At 46.4% G+C, this 24,156-nt stretch overlaps 2 protein-coding genes across 3 annotated transcripts; both read left to right on the plus strand.

Annotated features, from left to right (window-relative positions):
• Positions 1 to 35: 35 nt before the first annotated feature.
• On the plus strand, positions 36 to 5,773 carry COIL (coilin; the record flags this gene model as incomplete). 2 transcript variants are annotated; one of them, XM_082326634.1, is made up of 7 exons in its annotated part: positions 36 to 286; positions 858 to 2,052; positions 2,386 to 2,472; positions 3,489 to 3,536; positions 4,130 to 4,205; positions 4,930 to 5,018; positions 5,518 to 5,773. In XM_082326634.1, the coding sequence occupies 7 exons, from the start codon at positions 36 to 38 to the stop codon at positions 5,605 to 5,607; spliced, it is 1,836 nt and encodes a 611-aa protein (XP_082182760.1). In that variant the 3' UTR covers positions 5,608 to 5,773. The 2 variants fall into 2 exon arrangements, with proteins under 2 accessions (XP_082182760.1, XP_082182761.1); XM_082326635.1 differs by lacking the exons at positions 3,489 to 3,536; positions 4,130 to 4,205; positions 4,930 to 5,018; positions 5,518 to 5,773 and adding an exon at positions 3,295 to 3,372.
• A 4,159-nt stretch (positions 5,774 to 9,932) lies between these two features.
• On the plus strand, positions 9,933 to 20,440 carry TRIM25 (tripartite motif containing 25). Its single transcript, XM_082327059.1, has 9 exons — positions 9,933 to 10,541; positions 11,653 to 11,748; positions 12,640 to 12,873; positions 13,394 to 13,550; positions 14,159 to 14,242; positions 14,652 to 14,717; positions 15,657 to 15,683; positions 16,043 to 16,138; positions 16,838 to 20,440. Exons 1-9 carry the CDS (start codon positions 9,951 to 9,953, stop codon positions 17,368 to 17,370), a joined length of 1,884 nt encoding a protein of 627 aa, XP_082183185.1. The 5' UTR covers positions 9,933 to 9,950; the 3' UTR covers positions 17,371 to 20,440.
• The last annotated feature ends 3,716 nt before the right edge of the window (positions 20,441 to 24,156 follow it).

Below are 24,156 nucleotides of genomic sequence, written 5' to 3' on the forward strand. Positions count from 1 at the left end.
CCCCCGGCCCGCGCCGCCCTCTTTCCTCCTCCAAGATGGCGGCGGCCGGCGGCGGCCCCGTGAGGCTGCGGCTGCTCTTCGACTACCCGCCGCCGGGCAGCCCGGGCTGCGCGCTGTGCTGGCTGCTGCTGGAGCCCAGCCAGGTGCGCCTCGTCACCGACCTCGTCAGCCTCATCCGCCACAGGTTCGGCTTCAGCCGGCGGGCCCGCCTCAGCCTCTTCTTGGAGGGAGCGCTGCTGCCCCCCACCGAGAGCGCCCGCCTGGTGCGGGACAACGACTCGCTCCGGTACGGCGGGGACTGCCGCCGGCAGCAGAGGGGCTCCTCGGGGCCCTCGGACTGCGCGGCTCCGGGGCGGGGGGTGGGTGTCCCCGGCAGGCCTGAAACGCGGCCCCCCGCCGCGGGAGGCGCACGGGGCCTGTCGGTGCCCTCCGGCCCTTCCCGCGGCTGCCCGCTCCCCGAGGCCCGCGGTGCCCGAGAAACCCCCGGGCGGCTGAAAGGGCCTGGAGAGAGCCAGGGGCTGGGAAATCTCCTGGAGCATGGAAGCAGAGCGCTGCCTCCAGCCCCTGGGGCTCCCGCCACCTGCCCCGAGCGGCTCTGTTTACAAAGACCTTGCAGTCTTTGTAAGGCTTTATTTGTAAGGCTCTATTTTATCCCCTGCCCTCAGGGGAGCCTTGGTCTGGGATAGCAGCCCGTGCTCCGCAGCCGGCTGTTGAACTGTCCTGAAGCACAGAACTGAGCTTTCTGAACAGGTGGAGCATCCCCACTCCTAAAAGACAACCTTCCCCAAGCTGGTAGCGTGTAGGAAAAAGGTGGTAATTATGCTGAACAGTGGCTTTTGTTTGGGTTTTTTTGACAGAGTGAAACTGGAAGAGATAGTCACAGATGATTATGAAGAGATAGATGATGGCTTCTCTTATACAACAGAAGAAGACAAAAAAAGGCGTCGACAAAAGCGGGAAGAAGAAGAATTCTCTAGAAATGAAAAAGAGAGGCATAAAAAGGAAAAGAAAAAGAATAAACATAATTCTGAGCATTCCTCTTGTAGGGAAGAGACCTCTGTAGATATTTGTGACTCTCAAAAAAGGTACAAGAAAAGAAAAAGAAAGGAAGAAGTTAGTGGAAGAAATAGACTCACAGAAGATAAGGAAGAGAGCTCTACTGACCAATCTAAAAAGCTTAAAAAAATGGAGAGGGAGAAACAGTTGACAACAAAAAAGAAGGATGAAAAGCAGACGAAGGCCACTGCAGCAAAGATGGCTTTAGAACAGGCAAATGAGAGCTCTTCTCTAAATTCTGGTAAAAATAATGCCAAAAAAACCACAACACAGCCCAGAAAAAAGAGGGTGGCAGCTTCAGATTCCTCCAACACGTCGTCTGACAGTGACAGCAGTGAATTAAACATAAAGCAAAAGAAATCTTCCCATAAACCTGTAGTGGCAACACTTCCCAAAGACAAATCCCACGCTGCTGCAAATTCTGATGTGAACACTGTTGTTTCTAATAAAGTGACTGTAAAGTCTAATGCTGAAAAGTCCACTAAGACTGTAATTAGTAAAAATGCTAAAAAATCCCAGTCCTCTAGTTCAGATTCTGACTCGAGTACAGAGGATGAGAAAGTGGCAACAGCACAAGACAGTACTGCAAAGGAAAAGTCGCTGCCTAACAATGCGGCAGCTGTAAAAACCAGCACCACCAAGGCTCCCAGAGCAAAGACCTCCTCTTCAGAGTCTGATAGTTCAGATTCAGAAACACTTGTTATTAAAAAACCTGCAGCAAATGCTGGACTGAGTAATTCCATAGTAAGAAACTGTACTAAACAGTTGCCAACAAGTATTCAAGGACCACTTGCCAGCCCAGGTCGTGGAAGGGGGCGTGGAACAGGAGAGGATAACTTCTGGAGAGGACCTAGGGGCCGTGGGTTTCGTGGGATGATGAGGGGCCAAGGCCGTGGGAGAGGAGCAAGCCCTGGCTTCTTCTATAACTACAGCAGCGAAGGCCAGAAACAGAGGCAGTTAAATGAAGCTGCGACAAACACTTCTGTTCTTGTCCAGGTGAGTGACTGACGCAGTCATAAGTCACCTTTCTCTTGCAGCTTTAACTATACAAAAAACATATAGGATGGGAGTAATTCGTAAAAGCAGAAATACACTAGTAGGATAAAGGTTGATCTTAACTTCGTAAATCTGATATTTACTGTATCTCCATTTAAGCAGCCTGAGGAAGTGTTTATGACACTATTTAAGTGATTGTATTATGTATCTCAAAATGAAGCACCCAGATATGTACCTTACTCGGAATGTCTTCCAATCCCTACAGCATAAACATTGTCTTTTGTTTTTATTAATACACTACTTAAATCAATGGGTTTACTGTTTGTTTCACAGAATCCCGTGGAAGTCCCCAAGAGAGACTATAGCGTGTTACCTCTTCTAGCTGCCCCACCACAAGTGGGAGAAAGAATTGCCTTTAAGGTAAAGAACTTGTGCAATACTGAATGTTAGCGGGCTAAAATTGTTTCATTTGGGCCACTAAGTTTTGCAGGACACACTACAGATAGCATGGTCCTGACAACCAAAAGCTTACACTGAAGAACTTAATCTTACATTGTTCTGGGACCATTAACCGAGAAGTATAAGAGTTAGGAAGTAGCCTTCATCCTACTTATTTGTTCTTTTTTAAAAATTTTGTTTTAAACTTAAGCAGATGGTTCAGCACCTAAACTGTCTTGTGTCTAATGTTTGTAGGCATCTCTGAAAGCGTTCACTCCTCTCTCGCTGTCTCTCTAACCTAATCGTTTCCAATACAACAGAAACTGTTACAGATTCTGTTGTTGGCTCTAAAAAATTCTTTTGTTGTAAAGTCTGACTTTGATTTTTACAAATGTTTGGAGGACGTGCGTAAGTTCAATACATTTCTTTAGACTTCCTGTATTTGCATAACACAAAGAAATGTTGTCTCCGCTGACATTTCAGTGTGGATTTCCATGTACATTTGTACAATGACTCTCTTAGCGAGCACACAAGTCAGTTCACAAATAACAGAATTTTCTGGTGGCATCTTCACAAGTATGTTAACTCTCTCTTTCCAACATGCAAGGAAAGTCAGCGTTAAAATTAGTTGCTATAAAAAGAAAAAAAAAATCTCTATGTTGTTATTTCTCTCTATAGTGTTTCTACAGTATTATTGCAAATCTTACCATACAAATAATTACACTTCACTGCACAATACAAAAATAAATGAAAATCACTGCAGTTAAGGAGACTGGGATCCATCTTCCTGATCTCCTCTCACAGCCTGACCTGAACGTAAATCCTTTGGAGCAGTGAGTCCTGGAAGACTACCTGGGACCGTGACAGGCATCAGGAACCCCGAGTGGGAGACTTGGTTCTTGCACTTGCCTCTTGCAGAAGAAACCGTGTCTGGGTATAGGTGGCATCATCAAGGATCAGGAAAAGTTGTCATTTGTTATTTGTATTTCTTTCAACAGCGCTTGGAACTGACTGAAAATTACAGTCCTGAAGTTTCAGACTATAAGGTACTGTTTTTCTTTCCTCCCTTAATTCACTCACAAAACTATTATAGCTGAGGTAAGGCTTAAATATTTTGAGGTTGTGCAGTATTTTTCTTCTTTTCCACTTGATTCCACAGGCTATTCTAGAAATGAAAACTCTAGAACTCAAAACTAATTGAAAATTTGAAAGGTGTAGCAGTTATTTAAAAAAAAAAATACGCAAGCATTATTAATGATCATTAATATTTTAGAGATGACAAAAAATGCAGACCTTCAAGTAGAAAAATGTAGCTGTATTCAGGCCTACTGCTGTTTGAAGTCAAGGGAAATTCTTGAAACTGGTGCAAGTAAAATTTTGTAGCTACTTCAAATAACTTAGTTTCTGGATAAGTACTAATTTAAACTACAAGGACGGTGAGAATGAATAACTTTGGTTTACTGATGCCAGTAACTGCAGATTGCTGAGCTTTAATACTTTTCAGATTTTATAGATAGAGAAACATTTGACAGATATACTTTCTCTAATTGCGAGCAAGTACCATGGTGGTTGTAATATAGAATAGTTATCCAGTGCTGAAGTGTATCTTGCCTGATTCTTTTCTTGTTGCTTTGTGAAGGAGGGGAAAATAATCAGTTGGAATGCTGATAAAAAACAGATCGAGCTTGAGATCCTTTCATCGTCAGCAGGACAGTGTACGTACCCTGGGACGCCAAACGCTTGTTGTCACGTCCATCACTTGGAAGACAGCTAGTCCGAGGCACACTTCATGTTTCAGTATTTCCAGTTTCCTCGGGTTCCTTCTCAACACACCCCTCCCCTCCTCGCTCCCTCCCCTTCAAGTCTATTTAAACAGAGACATCCTAACACTTGCTAGTTGTATTTACAAAATAAAATTTGTCCAGTCAGTATGAGGAGTCAGTAACTCATCTCTACTGTGGTTTCATTTCCTGAAAAAAATAAAATTATGATATGGAATTACAGAGAAAATTTTGGATCATAATGCCATTCTTTGTGACGTCAGTGAAGCCACTGTCTTCAGTGGATGCGGAACTGAGTCCCTGCGATGACAAAGTGCACTTCAGACACCTGAAACTATGAATCTCTGAAACCGAATGTGTATGCTGCAGTTGCCATTTAAGCCCGAATTAATGAATCATCATCATATGAGCATTTTTCTCAAATTTAGGCAGCATATTGTTGATTAACTTTTTCAGGCATATAGTTATATTAGATAATTACCTTAATTCTGGTGTGTAGTATTCAGTTCTACCTCAGATTTTTTGTTACAGTTATGAACCCAAACACCCAACTCAAAAAAAACCCCTGGTTTTGACTAGCTTTCTAAATATGGTAAACATGTAAACCTTTTTGTTTATGGTTAATGGAGTTGTTTGTTTGTTTTTTTTGTTTTTTAAGTTGCTAAAGAGCCAGGGAAGTTCGACCTGGTTTACCAGTCTGCAGATGGAGCAGAACTGATAGAGTACGCTGTTCCTCAGGATACAAAGGTATGTGGGTGTCCTCTTTTGAAGCCTGTCACACGTTTTGCATAGCTGATACATATTCTGCTTTATGACTCCATTGATCTCAGTGAGATTCCCTTTATAATAATGCATCTGATAAAAATAAATGAAAGCAAAAATAAGAGTTCTTTTCTAGGAAGAATGTGCATGATTACAAGAATCACTTCTTGCGTGTTATTCAATTAACTAGATGCAAAAGCAGTCATCAAACTCTGTAACTTTTTGTTTTGGCTAATAAAATAAACAATATCATGTCTAGATAGCGTATCGGTTCTTACAAGGTTATTCATTCCATGCACCGTTTTTCTTAGCTGCATCTTTCCGTGCCCAGGATGTCAGGCAGGCTGAGGGTCGTTAAGAAGATCGATAAATCACAGGAAGGATCAGTAGTGCTGTTCAAGTCTAGACAAAGCAGAATGTAAGAGAAATTGCATCTGCCGGTATAGCTTGTACGTGCTAAGTATTGTCTCTGTTTTGTTTTCAGATAACTGAAAGTTGGGATGCACTGATAGAGCCGAGGCTGATTGTTGAGCCTCCAGTTAACGGCTCCAGCATTGAAAATGGAACAATCTAAGATGTGAACACATGTAAATAATCGTACGGACTTGTTTTGTGAAATGCTGCCTTCTGATTCCGAGGGCAGCAGGTGCACTGGTGGATATTTTTAATAAATGGTTTTAAAAAGAAACTATGCCAAAAGAAAAAGGAACACTTTTTTCTTAGTATATGTTTCTATGTAATGTAGGAATACTTTGTTTATTATAGGAAGTCTTTAATATAGATCTGTGGTTTTGTTTTTTTGTTTTTTTTAATAGAAGCTTAATAACGGTTTTTATATCCTACTGCTGGGAGCTGCAGAACTGGAACGGTTTGATCAAAAAGATAAAATACGACCTTGTACTGTCAGTAACTCCATTGAAATGGCTGGGTTTGGCTCGAGCCGTATAACTGCCATACGGAGGTAGCTTGCCGTAAGGGTAATTAAAAACAACATTTAAAAATTAAATGTAAATATTGTTGAAGTGCACATCTCTTCCTGTACAGCTGCAGAGCACGATACAAATGCCATGACCTTGCAGTTATTTACAGGGTTCACCTGAACGTGTCAAGAAAAGCTTGTGGATCTCAAGCTCCTGTAATTTTGAGAGGCGGGTGAATAGTATTGGTCACTGTCAACTTTGCCTAGAATGAGTGGAACGTAACATCAATCCCTGGCAAAATTGTGTCCCAGTGTGCTAACCTGGGTAGGTTCTGAAAACCTTTTTGTTTTGTTTGTTTTAAAGCAAACCCTTTTGCCCTTTAAGTCCTGAAGTTTCGCTGCTGCCTTTCTTCTTTCCTTCCCAATAGCAGAATGAGTCACCAGGTGGTGGCAACGCGCTTCACTGACATCTCTGCTCATTACTAGCATCGAGGGAGCACCTCGTACCCATGGAGTACTTGCATCCTGGCAAGTCTTAGAATTTAAAATAATCTCTGTCCTGGGTAGTGACTCTTCAACAGAAGACATGGGGAAAAAAAAAGCCCTAGATAAAAACAAACACCTGAAAAATTGTACATCATGGTTTAGCTACCACGTACTCTGCCTAGTGCATGATTACTTGAAAATATTGCAGACCTTTGCATTATCCCTATTAAAATGTCTCGTTTGTGAAGGACTCATTTTTCTATGAGTAAAATAATTTGTGTATTGTGGTTCTCTTTAGTTGCCATATAACATCTGTTTTTTAGAGAAATGGATTGCTGGATTCACGCACGGATATTCTTGCAAACTGGACAAAAAAACAATTCCAGACACTCTAGCACAGTCATGCCGAGACAGCTGGGATTAATGGAAAGATTTTTTTTTTTCCCCCTAAAGGAATTTGTTAATTTTGAATTCTTGTAAAACTGCAAAAGCTAACCACAGATATTTCGTAGCATTTTAGAGCAGGATTCGCCTCTTGTTCCATTGCCTACTGTGCATTTTGGCTGCAAATGAAATGGATACAGAATCCCTCTGGCTGTGACGAACAAATGATGGTTGAAAACAAATACACCCCAGAGAGGGGATGTTTTGAAGATAAAATCGTGAGTTTTACTTACCCATTGTTATCAAGTTTGGGTGAAATTACTGTTCCAATGCCCAATTCAAGTAAATGCAGTCGGAGGGAGCTGGCTGACTGCCCTTCCCCTCACACCCGTACACCACCTCTGACAGAGCCACGCACGGGTTCCTCATTCCTGGGCAGCCGGGGCAGGGCTGGGGCGCTAAAAGGGTGAGAAATGCGGAACGGGAATCCCCGAGGGAGCTGGCGCTGCTCTGAACAAACCCTGCTTGCTTCCTTTCTGTCCCTGGCGTTTTGGGGGCTCCTGCAAGCCCCTTTGCTGCCAGTCACCGGGGCCCCTTGCCACCCTCCTCTATGCAATTCAGCATTATCGGTTTGTTTCAAGATTCTGTTACAATTTTTTAACAAATTCTAGTCTCATGACTCGGAACGTGAGGATGTGTTTGAGCTAGCAAGCTACAGTCACACACGCACAACACGCTACAGGCTTGCAGACAGGAAAAGCACCTGCAGCTAGAGGCTGGCAGCCAGAGCCTGCTGAACAGATCCTGAAGAGCTAAAAGTTTGCTGCTGTGACTACAGCCCCTGCAAAACTACACTGTGTAGGTGTCAGCTCTTCAGGAATTTGGGGCTATTCATAATTTTGATGGGAAAATTGTACCTACTTAAACCACTTTGAATATTAAATCCAAAAAAGCAGCGTATCAGAACACCTGTCTCGATGTTTGCTCAGCCACGTGTACAGAGGCACAGTTCTAACGCCCTGCTCAGGCTCTGCGTGGCGCTTTCAATCAGCAATAGCTGGGCAAAGGGTTATATTTAGTTCAGAACCGCATGAAGAAGTCCTCAAGTAATTGCAAGGAAACAAAGAGAAGAGTAACTTCAGTAGCTATTTAAATGGTAAAATTCTTCAGATTTTTAATGTTAAAACATTGTTGGTTTTTAGACAGCAGGAGTGGTTGGGCTTACTCAAACTAGAATTTCCAGCCCTCTTTGACAGTGGAGAACTTACTTAAATTGCTCTTCTGAGCTGTAAACATCCTGTGTTTGGCCCCGAAAGCAAAAGCGACAATTGTGAGGGTGCGTATTTACCCTTTGTATTTGCCTACCTTTGTCTGCGTGAGTAGACACCAGATGAGTGCTGCAGAAAATACAGTGGAGGTGCCGGGTCTTTGAAAGATGACAGTGGCTTAGTCCAGGTAAGCCCGGGAAGAAGTGCTTCGTTCACCTATAGAAAAATAAGAAATGTAAACATTAACAGCTGCTCTTTGGTCCCATCTCTGGTAACACACACAACAGCTCTGTAAGAAGGTTCCTTTGCAGTCGCTGCCAACCACCGCCTCTCGGGTACCCGCAGGCGGCCGCATCCCCTCTGACAGCGGTTATGAAGTCCGGAGCTGCATATCCCAACGAAGCTGTAAGTGGAGCCATTCCCATCTCCTAGAAACTCCTCCACCCTCAAGCAGATGACGTACGTGATCCCTGAACTTTCGCTCCTCCGCCAAAGCCACGCAGCTCTGAACACCTCCCGTTGTCCCTTCGGCACCATTACCAAGCAGCGAGTCAGCCCGCGACGCACGGCTTGCCCCAGCTCACCCGGAAGGCGTACCGTAGACTTGAGCGGGTTATGGATGTAGGCAGAAGTCAACATTATCTGTGCAATGCAGGTTTACAACGACCACTCGGATTTAATTTAGTCTTCCGAAGTAACTGGCTAGGAATTTCTTTCAAAGCACTAATCATAACAGACAAACCACCATTGCCTCTTTTGAGTGCTTTATACAACTCCTGACCATTTTTTTGAAGTCTCTGAGGACTAATACCAACACAGAAACCCCACAGTTCCCTGCTAATACTTTTTTAACGACATTAAAAGGAACATCAGCAGCTCTCCACACGAGGTGTCCTTTGGCCACTGGAAATGCAGCTGAGAGCAGATGGCTTCTGCTGCTGCAGGCCACCAGGCTCTGCTTAAATTCTTGGGGGGATCGCAGATTTGTGCCAGGCCCCTCCATTTCATCCGCGCTGCCAGTGTCAGCGGAGACGCACGGAGGGCACCCAGGCAGTCCCTGCGACAGCAGCAGACAGGGCAGAAGAGGGAAGAGGAAGAATCTGGACTCAAGTTAGCTAAGACAGGAGCAGTTGCACAGATTGCTATTCAGCACCCGACGTTTCTGTTAGAAACAGCAATTATTCAACAGTTAGAATGAGGGAAAAAAAGAAAATTTGAGGACGTATCTTCTGTTGAGACTGCTTTGACATTCACAGTGCAGTAACCTGTGTGCTTTAAAAATACCGGATTGACAACGGCTTATTAGACCTTCGACAGCCAAGTTAAGCGCAGCTCAGCGGAGAGCAGCCGGGGCCGGCGGCGGCTCGGCCCCGGGCAGGGGGGGACGCGGGGCTCCCGCCCGGACCTGGCCCCACGCCCACGGGGGGGGCGGCTGCCGGGCCGCCCGCGCTTTTCTTTTTGTCGGGTTTCGGGACGGGAGCGGGGCCGGCGGCGGCAGCGCCCCCCGCCGCGGCGGGGCCGGCAGCCGGGCCGGGCGTGCGCGTCCGAAGCGACTCCCTTCGGGTTGGGAAGCGGAGCCCCGACCCCCCGGGCACGGCGGGTGACGCCGCAGCCGCCTCCCCCGGGCTCGGGACCCCCGGCGGGACCGCCCGGCCTCCACCCGAGCCGCGGCGGCCGCCCGGAGCCCCCCCCGGCCCCGGCCCGGGGCGAGCGGCGCCGCCGCCCCGCAGGCGGGCGGGTCCGGGGCCGGTCCCGGGGCCGCCGCCCCTCCCGCCGGGGCGGGGACGCGGCGCGTAGATTCCCGGAAAGCTCCGGCCCCAGTTTCGTTTCTGACATCTCAGGGCAACGGCAACCGGGGCGATGGCGGCGCTGGCCCGGTCGCCGTCGGAGCAGGGGCTGGCGGCGCTGGAGGAAGAACTGACGTGCTCCATCTGCCTCTGCCTCTTCAGCAGCCCGGTGACGGTGCCCTGCGGGCACAACTTCTGCGCCTCCTGCCTGGAGCGCTCCTGGGCCGGGCTCTCGGGGAACTTCAGCTGCCCGCAGTGCCGGGCCACCTTCGCGGGCCGCCCGCAGCTGCAGAAGAACACGGTGCTGTGCCGGGTGGTGGAGCAGCTCCAGGGCTGCGCCGGGGCCGAGGAGGCGGCGAGGTGCGGGGCGGAGGCCCCGATCTACTGCGACAGCTGCCTGCAGGCGCCGGCGCTGCAGACCTGCCTGACCTGCACCGCCTCCTTCTGCGCCGAGCACCTGCGGCCGCACCAGGACAGCCCGGCCTTCCGCGACCACCAGCTCTGCCCGCCCCTGCGCGACCTGCAGCAGCGCAAGTGCCCGCAGCACAACAAGCTCTTCGAGTTCTTCTGCAGCCAGCACGGCAGCTGCATCTGCTCCCTCTGTCTCCTCGAGCACAAGCTGTGTCACACCAGCCCCCTGCAGCTGGCCAAAGCCAACGCCGAGGTGAGTGGCGGGGGCGGCCGGCTCCGCCCGGGGCTGCAGCGCCCTCCGAGGGGCACCCCGGAGCTCCCCTTCGCTCCCCCAGGGCCTGGGGGGTCCCTGGGTGCTGGGGTCGTGGGCTGTGGAGTGCCGGGGGGAGGCTGGACCAAGCCCTGGACTGTAACTCTCGTGCCAGGCCTCGGCAAACCGTTATCCACCCTCCGGCGTGCGCTCGAGCACGTCTTCAGCGTCGTTCCTTGCATTTTCCTCCTCGCTCCAAGACTGCTCCGAGGGTCTGGGAAGGCGCTACCGGGGGTCGAGAGCCAGCTGCTGCCTTGAGCCGGGCTGACCGGTGAGGCCGCCCGCCTCTGCCCGCGTCGCCTCCAACGCCAAGCTTCCCCTGCTGCTCACGGCACGGGGTTCACCACGTGGCCTCGCCGCAGGCTGACCGAGGGACTGTGGACAGGCATTGCTCTATAAATGTAGCCTAGGGAGAGCTTGAGCACGTAGATCAATGCCAGGAGCAGGTTCTCCACAGAGTAGAAGGGAAGGAAACCTGGCTTTTGTATCTTGCAACACAGCTGGAAACCAGAGGGTAAACGAGTAAATCATGCTTGAAAAGTTTAGGTGGCCAAACTCCCATCTGTTTGGCGAGTGTGAATACTGCTCACCCTCAGAAGTCCTCCCTGAGTTAGCTTAGGAGCATCTTGAACTAAAGGAATAGGTAATTCACATCTGAGCAATAAAATTCTCAATTAAAGCAAGAGGGCTAAACAGTAGCATTAACCTAGCGCCCAAAGTCCAACCTGAGCGATAACGTAAAGTTTATTTTTAGCACTGGGAACTCCTGTGCTGATGAAAGCACTGCGTCCTCATCGGCTGAGTCAGCAGCATGCATCTTGCTGTTGGGAGAGGCGGAGCTGCTGGGAGGGTGCTGGCTCCACAAGCCACACCTGTGCGGGAGAGGATTCGTACCTCCTGGAAGGTTTAAGAAGCAGTAGGTTTTAAATCAATGCTGACAGAGGTTATTTAAAACTTTCTGTAAATACGATTCTTGCTCCAGTAAGCATCACCCAAGTAAGAGCAGAGACGGCAACTGCTTCCCTGAAATACTTCCCGATCTCTTCTGTTGCAGTTGGCGCTGAAGAAGAAACTGGCGGAGCTGCATAATCGGAGTGAGAGAACTGCTCGAGCGATGACCACTCTGAAAACAAGCCAAAGCCAAGCCGTTGTAAGTAGATAACGGTTCAAAATGCTATCGGGTTGCTTGGCATACGCTGGCCACTGCACGTTGTTGCTTGTACTCTTGTGACAATGGCTGTAGTATTGAGATTGCATTGGCAGGAGAAGACGTTACTGGGAAGGAACAGAAAAGAGGCATTTTGGCAGAGCCGGGCAGCTCCGCGGCGATGGGAGTAACCCAGGCACCGTGACAGACCCGACCCGTACCGGGGCTCAAACCTCTCCTTTCCCGTGGCACCAGAAAGTGCACATCTGTGCGGCCCACGCTCAAGGCTTAGCGAGCTGTGGTGGCTGCACGGTGCAGAAAGTTGGGATGTCTCTTCCCCATAAATTACCACAACTAATCCTTGCTCTTGGCTTATGATCGGGGTTGCTGTTCGTGCTGACGGCTGGATCGGCTACGTCTCGCTTGTACCATCCCTTCTGAATCGAGTAGTAGAGACCAAGAACCTGAGAAGCTGCTGGGGTGGCACTTCTGTGCTCCTCTGGAACATCTCTCGGAGGAGCAGGAATTACTTCGTATTAACCAGAGATGCCACATCTTGGGGGCACAAGTGGGTGTGCGGTGTCCGGGGTCGCGGTGGCACAGCCCTGTCCCGGTGTTGGTAACCGCCGGACGGCACGGCTGGCCCGGCCTCTGCCTGGCAGCCCCCGCAACAGGGGTCTGGAGACTGACAACTGGCCTCGTTTCTTGGGAGTAAATGAGTTTTTTCTTTCCAAACTACACAGAAATACATGGTTTTTCTATTGCCTGCTTCAAGTAATCGAAGCCTATGTGTTCCTCAAAGGCTTGGTTTTTTCCTTGTAGTAGTAGTAAGCAGTACTTTGTCCACAAGCTATTCTTTTGAAACCAGCGTCTGTCTGTTCTTGTCTGCTCCAGGAGACAGCTTCCAGAAAGAAAGATTTGATCAGAAATGAGTTTTCAGAAATTAAAGCTTTAATTGAAGAAAGAGAAAATCAGACCTTAAAACTAATTGCAGAAGAAGAAAAAAGAGTTTGCAACAAGTTTGATTATATTTACGGTGTTCTGGGAAGTAAGAAGAACGAAATTCAGTCTCTCAGAGATCAGATTGAGATGGCACTGACTGAAGGCGATGACATTCTGTTTTTGAAGGTAATATGTCCTTTGGATGCGAATCCAATTCTTCATGTTTCTAGAACGCAGAATCACAAAAACCTGCTGTGGTAGTCCTGCTCTCCAGACACTGTCAGTCGAATGATAATGCAGGCATGTGCAAGCACCTGCCATAAAAGGGTGTTCTGCTAAGTACACCAACATCCATGGAGGAGCGCCCAAATGAAGTGGTGTCTAGGGACTCCCCGCCGTTCAGCCTCTGCCGCAAGCGGAGGGGCCAGCGAGTGAGAGGAGTCGTCTCCGTGAGGTGTTGCAGCTCCATGCCGTGACACCGTCCAGTAGATCTTTCTCACTGCTTCGATACCAGTTGAGAATGAATGCATATGGGTGGCTGCTGGTATTTAGCCATGGGTCGTATCTGACTGTAGCCTTTGCTCCTTTGAATTTGAGATTAATGCGCACACACACACCTGCCCCCCCCTTTAAAGTAACGTGGTTGTGTTTTTCTGTGTCTGCTACACAAGGTGGTCTGCCCGAGATCTTCTGTTTCTCATTTCAGAGAGCAGCAGCACTGCAACAAGTATCAACAAAAGACCCATTCATCCCTTCAATTGAAATGGATCAAAACTTGATACATTCCACTTACCAGTCTGCCATTAACCTTAAAGACGTAGTGAAACTTTCAGTGACTCACTGTAGGGAGAAAAGACCAGAAGGTACTGTATCACTGGGAGAACTGGCATTTTCTGCCTTGGCTTTGAGTTCAAATGAGGCATCTTCCCCCTCCAATCCAAATATCATTAAAAAAAATAGTGCAGCAAATACAGTCGGTTGATATAAATTGTCTTTTGACGTCTGTGGTCCTCCATTTCCAAACAAATGCTACAGTCTGGGCTAAACTAGGAGAAAAAGTGTGCCGGTGTCTCTTTACTTTTATCTGTACTTGGATAAGCTGATGTGCCTTTCTGGCACAGCTCAGCCTTTATTCCTTACAGTCATTTATTTTCTTATTGTGTAGCAGGGTTGGATGCAGTTAGGATGTGGATTTGAGGGGAGACATAAAATGCTTTTGAGCGATAGGACGATGGTTACTCAACTGTAAAGGTGCTGATTGTGTAAGTGTTGCAGAACAAAGCCCTGCTACCAGGTGAAGCAGAAGTGTCTTTTGGACTGGGGTGTGGGTATCTTCTATGCAGTTTCCATCTCTGCCAAGTATTACTTAAGTTCTATTCCCATGACTGAAAAACAAGATTGAAAAATGTCCTTGCTCATGCATTACTGTTCCTGGCAATACAAACCATAACGTAAAATTTCACCATTGCAGCAAAACTAACACCTGGGAAAACTAAGCCCCGTCCAGCGGCTTCTCCAAACAGACTCGCTGTTGGGAAAAAGCCTCCAGGACCACGTAAGTGCTAAAGAACATCATCCTCTCCTAACTATGGTTTTACCGTTAAGGAAGAATTCAAGCAGTTACCCAAGAAGCGTTTGCTCTAGCGGTGATGCAGTGATAATCTGTAGTGAGCACTCTGGCATGGGAAAGGGAGGGTGTTAGGGGCTGTTTAGTGATGGATGCCTTTTGAGCTGTGAAGCAGCAAACCAGGCGGGCACGATGGCGCTTTAGCCTCAGCGTGCGCCCGTAGCGGTGGCAGGGCAGGCTGTAAGCAAAGCAGAGCCTCCCCGCCCTCTGGTTCTTGCAGGTTTTTTTTCATTTGTACTAAACATCTGTTGGCTTGTTCGATGGATTTGTATGTATTGAATCCTGCTTATGAGCTGTTCATGTTCTGCTTTTTTTTCTTCCCCCCCCCGCTGACAAGAGCATGCCCACAAAGAGAAGATCCTTCCCCAGACTCAAGCCGCTTTGCCGGTGGAGGCAGATACCAGTAAGTGGTGATTAATAGCAGCCTTACTCAAACGTTTTGCTGGCCATGTCTCGCTTACAGTCTAAGGCTGGGATGATGGAGACAGTCTTTGTGGCAGGTTATACCGGGGCTTGTCAGTGTTGTTTTGTCCAGATAGTGGTATTAATGCGGCACTCTAGCCTGTTTGGAAGACCTTCCATATTCTCTTTGTGAAATAAATCCAAGTGTTAAGAAACTACTTCTGTTACTTCCACTGAGCTCTCGACACGTGGTCCTTGCCATTCACAAGTCCTGGGTGCGGGGCACTCAGCGGGGTCTGTTGTGGATTGCTGGAGTGGAATGAACTTGGTGCTGCGCTAGAAGATCTGTCCTAAAAGGAAAAGGGAGAGCCTGTGTGCCTCGTGGGAACAGGCTTATTGCCACTTGCCCTAACACACTGCACCCTGGAGTAGAGATGAAGCTCTGTGCTGGTTTTGGCTGGGACAGAGTTAATTTTCTTCATCGAAGCCGATGGGAAGTAGCGAATGAATTCCTTGTTTTGCTTTGCCTGTGTGCGCAGCTTTTGCTTTCCCTATTGAACTGTCTTTATCTCAACCCACGAGTTTTCTCCCTTTTACCCTTCCGATTCTCTGCCCCATCCCACCGGGGGGGAGAGAGCGAGCGGCCGGGGGGGGGCTTAGTTGCCGGCTGGGGTTAAACCACGACAAGCTCCTCCAGGTTTATGACCCCGTGAAATAGGAAGCAAATAGTACATTGTGCTTCATGTGTAGTTTTCCAGTGTGGGTCTGTTGTACATGGCTTCAACATGCTGGACTGTTGTTCAACAAGCTGCTGCTGCGGCTTCGGAAGAGCCACGATCACGGCGTTAGAGCTGGCACAGTCTATCAGCGGCTTTTCAGTCTCAGTAGAACTCACAGTTCTCTTTTTTTTTTTTTTTTTTTTTTTTCCTTCCCCCTCCAGAGGAGAAAACGAAACCTGTTAAAGTTGGTGAGTCCAAACTTTCAGCATACTTATTCTAATTTTCATTGACTGCTCTTAAAAAGATAAGTAGATGGTTGCTAGTGTTGGTGTATTAAGCAAAAGTTCAACTCTTGCTCTGAGAAGGCTCTCACTAGTCACTGAGAGCGATCAAGCGCTGGAGGAGGTTGCCCAGAGACAACAGGGGATTTTCAAAGCTTGACAAGGCTGTGAGCAACCTGAGCTAATATTGAAGTTAACCCTGCCTGGAGCCGGAGGCTAAACCAGATCACCTCTAGAGGTCCGCTCCGACCTGAGGGTGTCTGCGACGGGGTGTTAAGCATGCAGGGCTTCTTCCCAACTGGCCTAACTCTCTTCTGTCGACACAGCACCAACCACGGGAATGGTAAATGCTGCCCCTGCCGCTTCAAGTAAAGAGCTTATTGCCAGCTTTCTGAAGAAACCCAGAGAGGAGCTTTTGCAGTGTAAGACACTCGACTTTACACTACTTAAAGATGAACTTTCTGCACTTACTGCGCTGGTGTTATGTGCCCTCTGTAGTTATCGGGCAAAAATACTTTTGGGGGGGTTTAGTTAGCTTAGTAGGCTAGTTGTTACAAATGAAGGAAATTTTTGGAGGAGAAGGGGGCAGGAGGTTTATAAGTAAGTGGCTCTTTTGCCAGATGAATCAAATTTCTCTTCGGTATTCATGTATCTTTACAAAGGTAAATTAAGTTTTCTCGGTAATGGCTTTGGTTTCCCCCAAAATGACTGCAGTAGGGTAGCCTAGAAATACGATGTAACACACTGGATTTTTCTTTGAAATGAAATGCAGGCTTTTATGCGAGCCCATAATGGCTTGCTTAAGACGCTATACCAGATCGTATACAATACAGTATACCTTTCGCTGCCAGATCAGCAATCCCCTTCTTCTGCCAGCATAGATTTGGGTGGTGAAGGAATCCCATAGGGATGCAGGAAGGAAACCTGCCCTCCATTTCCCTGCTGCGTAACACAGAGCTGCAGTTGAACCCAGCAGCTATTGCTGTGGCCCTAAGAGCTGCCTGCCCTGGGGAGGAGAGCAGAGCGGGGAGATAAGCATGCATAGGAACAAGCGCCTAGGCAGGATGGTATAAATAAGCGCTTTGCTCTTCGGTACCTTCAAACGATCCGTGTCATTGCAGATGCTGCTAACATCACGCTGGATTACAACACAGCTCATAACAAAGTGATTCTGTCTGAGAGGTATACCAGGATGTCTGTCTCGGACACCTGCATGAATTACAACTACCACCCTCAGCGCTTCACCGATTGTTCCCAAGTGCTGGGGTTCCAGTGCTTCAAGAGAGGCATCCACTACTGGGAAGTGGAACTGCACCAGCACAGCTTCTGTGGCATTGGCATCTGCTACGGCAGCATGGACCGGCAGGGGCCGGAGAGCCGCCTGGGGAGGAACAGCAGTTCTTGGTGTATTGAGTGGTTTAATTCCAAAATATCATCCTGGCATAATGATGTTGAAAAGTGCTTACCCAATGTGAAGGCTACCAAGATCGGTGTGCTGCTTCACTGCGAGGGAGGGTTTGTGATTTTCATGGCTGTTGAGGAGAAACATAACTTGATCTATAAATTCAAAACCCAGTTTACTGAAGCCTTGTACCCTGCCTTCTGGTTATTTTCCAGCGGCACCGTTCTCTCTCTCTGCCAACTGAAACAGTAAGGTCTCGTATCTTAATTTAGTTCACCTAGTACTTACATGCAGATAATCAGTCCTGCAGCAACTCTTTGTATGTCTTAGTCTAAGAAGTCTTCAAGATTGCTTGTTTGAGATGAAAATTATTAGCGCTCTTAAGCAATTTGGAAATCTGATGATTCTTTGGTCTGAATTGCTAAAGCCTTTAGATAGTGATTTAGTAAAACGTTGATGATTGATAGTAAAAACTACAATGAAAGGTTTTGCAAAGAGCTTGATTGTCCTTCTAAAAGCAAAGTTATGGTGCGAACCATTGTTAAATGTCTTCAGTGGCCGCTGTGGCTTCTCTGGTTTGCTGTAAAGGATCCCCAGAATTAATTTTCGGGTCTAAATGTGTTTCGCAGGTAGCACTAACCCCTTTGAGAAAGAAGCAGGAAGAATTCCTTGACAAATTCAGGTCCCAGGCTTTGAGGTAGTTCTCAGTGTTGCCTTTTTCGCTATACGCAGGTGGTTGTCCGTAGTCGGGATTTGCCATGCGCGTGTTCTCAGTGTACGACGCCATGAGATGGCACAGAACGAGCTATTCAAATCAGTAAGTTCAGGTCTTATGATGCTGTTATAAAGGCCAATATGGCAAATCTCATCAGAATGGAAATGCAGAGACTTTTAGAGTTGATGGATAAGAAATGGTGTCAGAATCGCCAGGAAATAAATGACATCAACTTGCAGACTGGGAATACACCAGAGAGCCTTCAGGAAGACATCCTGCGGAGCAGTAGTGTGCGCCCTGAATAATATAGTTTGTGGGATGAAGCATTCTGCCTCGTGTTCTGACCCAGAACGTGCTTCACGTCTTCACAGTGAAGGCTCTTCAGTGTTGGGGGTTTTTTTGTGCGCCGGGGAGTTCAGGGAGTGCGTTTTTGGCTTGTGCAGGGAGCATAAATGTGCTCTTCAGTTAAAGCAGGGTCTGCTGTGATAAAGCTTTTCCTCTTCGTGAGGCGGGATAGTCTCTGCTGGTGTACCTTTAGTTGTGCTGGTGGTAGAAACTGGATTTCCTACGTGTTTTTGGGACTCTGATTTGAGGAGTCTCAAGACAGTGTGCACAGCACATAGAAAATGCTGCTTCCTCTCTGCATGAAGCCTGCAGACAGACAGGTGAGCCTTCTGAAACATGCCGGGAATTAGCACAAAGGAGAATATACTCCCATTCCCACTGGAATGGATTTTTAATTCTCCTGGTGTTCTTTGCTTTGGGTTGTGGTATGTCTTCAGAAGTACTCGCCGCGTACAGAGGAATCTGCATTTCTTACTTACAACTGTAAAACAATCAGTAGGCAGTCAGGGTACTTGGATCTTATGGGTATTGGGCCTGTATCTTGGTGATGCCTCTGGACTTACCATAGTAGCTCTTATTTCTTGCCATAGCCCACGGAGAACAGGGAAGCTCACACGAGAGACTTCCTCGACTTTAATCCGCAAAACATCCCTTATGGGACGTGGTGAAATAAAACACAAAGCTACTGCTGGCAGCGTAGAAGGGAACTGTTCGAAGGCTGAAAGGAACCTCTGCGACTACATTTCACATTAGCCAAAGTGCTTTAGAGAGACTTGCAGGAATTCAGGCTCGACATCTCTATTTTTACTTGGTTTGTAAACTCTTAGTACTTTGTCAAAGATAGCATAAGTCTGATAAGACTCTTCCATTTCTTTGGCCAGAGTAGGCTATGGAATTGATGGTGGACCTAAAAGTGCCACGGCTGCCTTTTGGAGTAGCTGTATTCTCTCCAGGGTCTTAGCTTTCCAAAGCACAGTCAGCACTAAAACTACCAAACTCGGCAGAACACTTCAGAAGGTGTGGGAGGAGGATGTGTCCTGCTAGGAGCCAGCAATGGACGCAAACCTTTTTTTTTTTTTCCCCCTCCTTTTTTTCCCTGCATTCCAGTTTTTCAGCAGTGAGGGACAAGAGCAGTTTCCTCAGCGAGATCCTGTCCCTTTAGCTGCCTGGCTGTAACGCGGGGCGGCAGATCCACTCGGGAGGGTGCGGAGGGAGTCCTCTGTCCCCTTGTTCGGGGGGGGAAAAAGTGCTCCGGTGCTTTGTGCAGTGGAGAAAGTCCGTATTTTCTGTTTCTTGCTTCTTTGACTTTAAAGGGGTGTCACTATTAACCTCTAAGTCTATGGGCTTCTTTAGCCATAGTCTGGGGTGATACTCCAGCAAAGTAAAGAGCAGCTTTTATTCTGCCACGTTGGACAAGGTGGGGTTCTTTAAACGTGGCATTGGTGTATGACCACCAGAATATAACACGCACGGTGTTCTGGATTACCCCAGGCAGTGAAACAAGCCTGCCGCTGTATTCCCGAGTCTCTTTTTTGTTTGTTTTCTTTTATGCTCCGAGTGACTAGAAACGCTAGAGCGAGTTTCTGTTACTTTGGAATGAAATGAGAACGGCATAACTGAATTGCTGCACTTCTGAAAACTGTTATTTTGGTTAGCTTCAGATATCTTGGATATATCGAAACATTGGGGTGATATAACATGAGAAAAAATATTAGTTACAGCATGATAAATAATGTTTCAAAAGCCTCTTCAACACAACTGAAGTGTTTTTACTCAGCCAGTAACTATCAAAGCTGTATTGGTTTTATACAAAATGTAGACACAAGCATGTGCTTTAATTATACTTCCCTTTTTTTAATACTATAAAGAACCCAACTTATCCAGTCTAGAAAAAGAACTAATTCTGGTGTTAATAAAGCCATGAGGCTGTGGAATGATTTGCATAGTAATGTACAAGTGAGAGTAAATGGAGAAACACTTGCCCACTGAAAATACAGTAATCTGTTTAAATTTAATCTTTCCTTCAATGAAACATCATAAAATACTGCAGTTAGAAAAATAAATGCTTATGTAGTTATAAACCTGTTGATTATACTGATATATCAGCCGTGTACTTCAGTATGCATACTATATGCTATTTCATGTAGATGTGTCAGCTAGACGTACTTGTCAGGGCAACAGAGATAGATTTTACGCCATCTGTTTTATGACTCTGCCTGTAACTGTTTTAGCAGTTTGTTGTCGATCTTTTCAGCTGTAGAGATGGTGATCTTTTGAATTCAATAAATATTCATGGTAAACCCTAACTCTAAATATTTTGTTCTGTGCTCAGAGTTGAAGCAAGCAGTAAGGAAGGCAGAAATAAAGATGCTATAGTGTACAAATAACAGGTCTTTTACTGCATAACTCACCGAGTTATACAAGAGCTGGGGAAGAGAGAAAAGAAGGAGCTGCATAGGCTGTGGCATCCTCTGGGCTGTCAAATGCTGCCCCAAACTCTCTCCTTCACCTGAGCTACGCACCCTTCACCGGTAATGCTGCATCCTAGCCGAGGATGAGGGGAACATCCTATCCAATAAACAAATCTGGAGACCTTTGTGGGTAAGCAAAAACATGGTCATCAGCTGGAGGAAGATGAATGGCTAAGGATGTGCAGTGGGATTGCTTAAAAAAGCCTTAGGTGACGTCCAGCATCTGCCACCTTAAGTTTCATCTGGAAGCAGCACTGGGTGATGATTTCTACCGTTACGTGCTGAAATCAAACCAAAGGGCTTGTGGTTTGCAAGCTGCTGCCTCCCCCTGTGCCCAGTGGAAAGCAGCTCAACAGGGAGCTGCTCTGGTGGCTCAAAAGACACCTAAACCTTAGCCAAACCAAAGGCACCCACAAAACAAGCTACAAATTGACTTTCCACTTACAGTTCTCCAAGTGAGTGAGGCTGATGAAGGTTTTGGGGAATGAACTCTCTGAAGAGTTCCCAGGGAGTCAGCCAACGGTATTGCTTGATCAGCAGTGGCAGATAGTACATAAACTAGGAAAAAAAACCCCCTGATCTTCACTAACTACTTGTCCCATGGTGTCCCTGGGATTAAGAGGTCAACTAGGTCTGCCAGAGTTTGGCCAAACTAATTGACAGGACAGACAAATAGATATTTTGAGCCTGTGTAAACCTGACTGTGACTACAGCCTGGGTCTTGAGCAGGAACCGAAATGCCAGAGAAGGCAGCGTGCTCATTACTCATACAAGATCTGCTTGCTTTCTTGCTCATGTAATTTCCTCTTGATTTGGCTTTGTGATCAGTTTTTCACAGCAAAAGGAACAACAGACTTGGACTCCAAATCGTGTTCTCCGGGAACACATGTAAAAATGTTTAGCAGGATGTTTCCTAATAACTTGTTTCTCTTCCCAAAATGAAATTGTATATTTGGCTAGTGTTTAACAGACTGTGTTTCTAAACCCAGTTCTCCGACTCCCTCCCCTCTCTCCCCCGCTTCCCAGTTCCCTCCCAGCTGAGTGGCTGCTACTTCTCAAATAACGTCAGTTAAAAACACGTCACGGTGTGGTCGTTGTAGGACTCCAAAGTCCCTGTCACTTAGACTTTCATTGGCAGCTATTTTGTCCCATTAAAAAGTTCAAGACAGCAATTTGTGAGTCTTGCTCAGTCAAGTAGAACTGTGGAAAAACGAGTTATTTCGAAAGTCAATTAATTGTGGTCTGTCAGAGTGCTCCTCATTCAGTTTTTTTTCCAGGCCTTGTCATGGGCTCACATCTGTCAGCCCCGTGTTTCCCAGGCTGCTATCAGATGCCATTACATTGAAAATAATGGGTTTATTCACACCATTTATTGGACTTTGTGCGGTAGACACATTTGTAGATCATTTTACGGTGTAACAATTCCATTTACATAAAATACAGGCAATTACGTGAATTCAGCCAAAGCACTAAGGAAGAGGGGGGAGGAGCCACCATTAAAATAATAAAAGCTAATTGAAAAGAGTAAGATAATTTAGGTGAAAACATCATCATGAGCAATTCTTGACCCTAAATTAGTTTAACAGAACTTTAAGGAGGCGAGTTAGTTGTATTTTGTCCGTGTTTGTATTAAGCTCCTTAGTGTTTTTCAACGTAAGAAAAGAATTTGTACTTTTTACAGCACCTACATTCCATTTTAAAAATCAAGTTGTTCTTGGTGGAGGAAGAAAGGGGTTTTTTTTGCTTTAGGGTTAGGTGTTTCCCCGATTTAGAGAGTTTCCACATTTGTCTGTAAAGGGATGTTGTGCCTTAGAAGCCTGATCGTGCAAATCCTACTTTTATTCTCCTGACTGCAATAAGATACTTCATGTACGGTTCCATTTATAAAAAGTCAGAAACAAAGTTTTAGATCAAATTATCAGTAACACTTTTGAATGGAGTGTAACAGTTTCTCTTTGGGAGTCAGGAATATCATTCTGGCAAAATTAAATCTCCTAGGATTCAAGTCAAGCATTCATTTTGCGTGAAACTGCTGCTGTAATGGCTGGTCTGACAGCAGACCTGGAGCCCCAATATTCCCTGTTGGCCCCCAATTCATTTCAGGTACTCGCCTATGGGTGACAGTGAGAGGATTCCTTTATCCAGCGAGATATTATTTCCCTGAAGATAGAGCAATGGCTTTCTCAAACATTACTAGGATTATATCCTGAGACGGAATTATAAATATGCTAAGTGTGACTATAGTAATTACAGGAGCATGAATTACATCTCTCCAAATTATCACTGCGGCGTACTGAAACCAAAACTCATCCCTCTGAAATGCAGAAAAGCATTTAGAAAAACTATAAATATTCTTAACTCTGACTCTCCATGACTATTTCTGAAGCCTTGCTAGATTTCAACAGAATGAGATCAAGACCATTACAAAGGGAGAAAAGAGAGACTCCTGGTCAAGGACAGAAACAGAAAAAAAAAATTATTCCTCTTCCCATGTTGAAGTTAAGCAGACAAATCTCAGTGCAGAACGAGCTCCTAGGAGAGGTGTTAAAACACGGGCTCTCTCACTGACAGCAGAAGGTATTAGATACTTGAGTCGGTGGCAAAGCTCGGGATAAACCCCCGATTTCAAGACTCTGGCAGGCAGCTCCTATGCCTTCCCGCTAGACCTCTCAAGCTCCCCGAAAGCCGCGACTTTGCCATTTCATACTGTGACAGAAGGCTTATCGTCCTACTTTGTTATACAAACAGGGTTCTTATCCCTTTGTTGGAGACAAAAGTTGAGCTTACATTTCAGCGAAAAATATTGAAGCATTTACCTTAAAAATAACAATAGAATTGCAGGAAGGGAGTGAATGAGTCAAACCTCTAACAAAGGGAATAAGCCTGTATTCATGTAATTACTTTCCTACAGAATGGTGCATTGAAAATTCAGTGCATTTGAAACTGCACAGAAAAGGCAAAGTAGGAGATGAAGATTGAAAAGATCAGCTGCATTCAAAAAGGGCCAAATCCACCCTGGTGTAAGCAGGCAAAACCTCATTCAAATCAGTCAAGACGACTTAGCCCGCAGTGTCTAGTCGCAAACCTTTACTTCATGGTGTTGCTCCAGTCATTCAAAGACTCATTCGAGATTCTTGCAGCTCTTTTGTCTTTCAATGAACGGGGAAACGTCCTGTCCCTCTTTTGATTCTCTATCGACACATCAGGCACCGGTCCAGCAAAGAACAAAGGATTAAGTGCATAAAGAGCCCTGCTGCTTTATGAAACGTTACAGGTCAGAAGGGTTATGGAAAAGGCTTCACTTCCTTCCTGGAAGATGCCGAAAGACTTAAGCTTGCAGTGCTGAAGGGGAAAATGTTCAACGTGCTTTCCTCAGTAAAGAGAATTCATTGGGTAAAATTCAACGGCAGTAAAGAAAGAAGATCACTTGTTTGCTTGCAGTTGTTCACAAATGTGCTTTGACCGTAACTCAGGTCTCCCCTTCCCCATACTAAGTCTAGCTCAAAT

The sequence above is a fragment of the Platalea leucorodia genome (assembly GCF_965183815.1).
Source record: "Platalea leucorodia genome assembly, chromosome: 14".
In the NCBI taxonomy this organism is placed as follows: Eukaryota; Metazoa; Chordata; class Aves; order Pelecaniformes; family Threskiornithidae; genus Platalea; species Platalea leucorodia.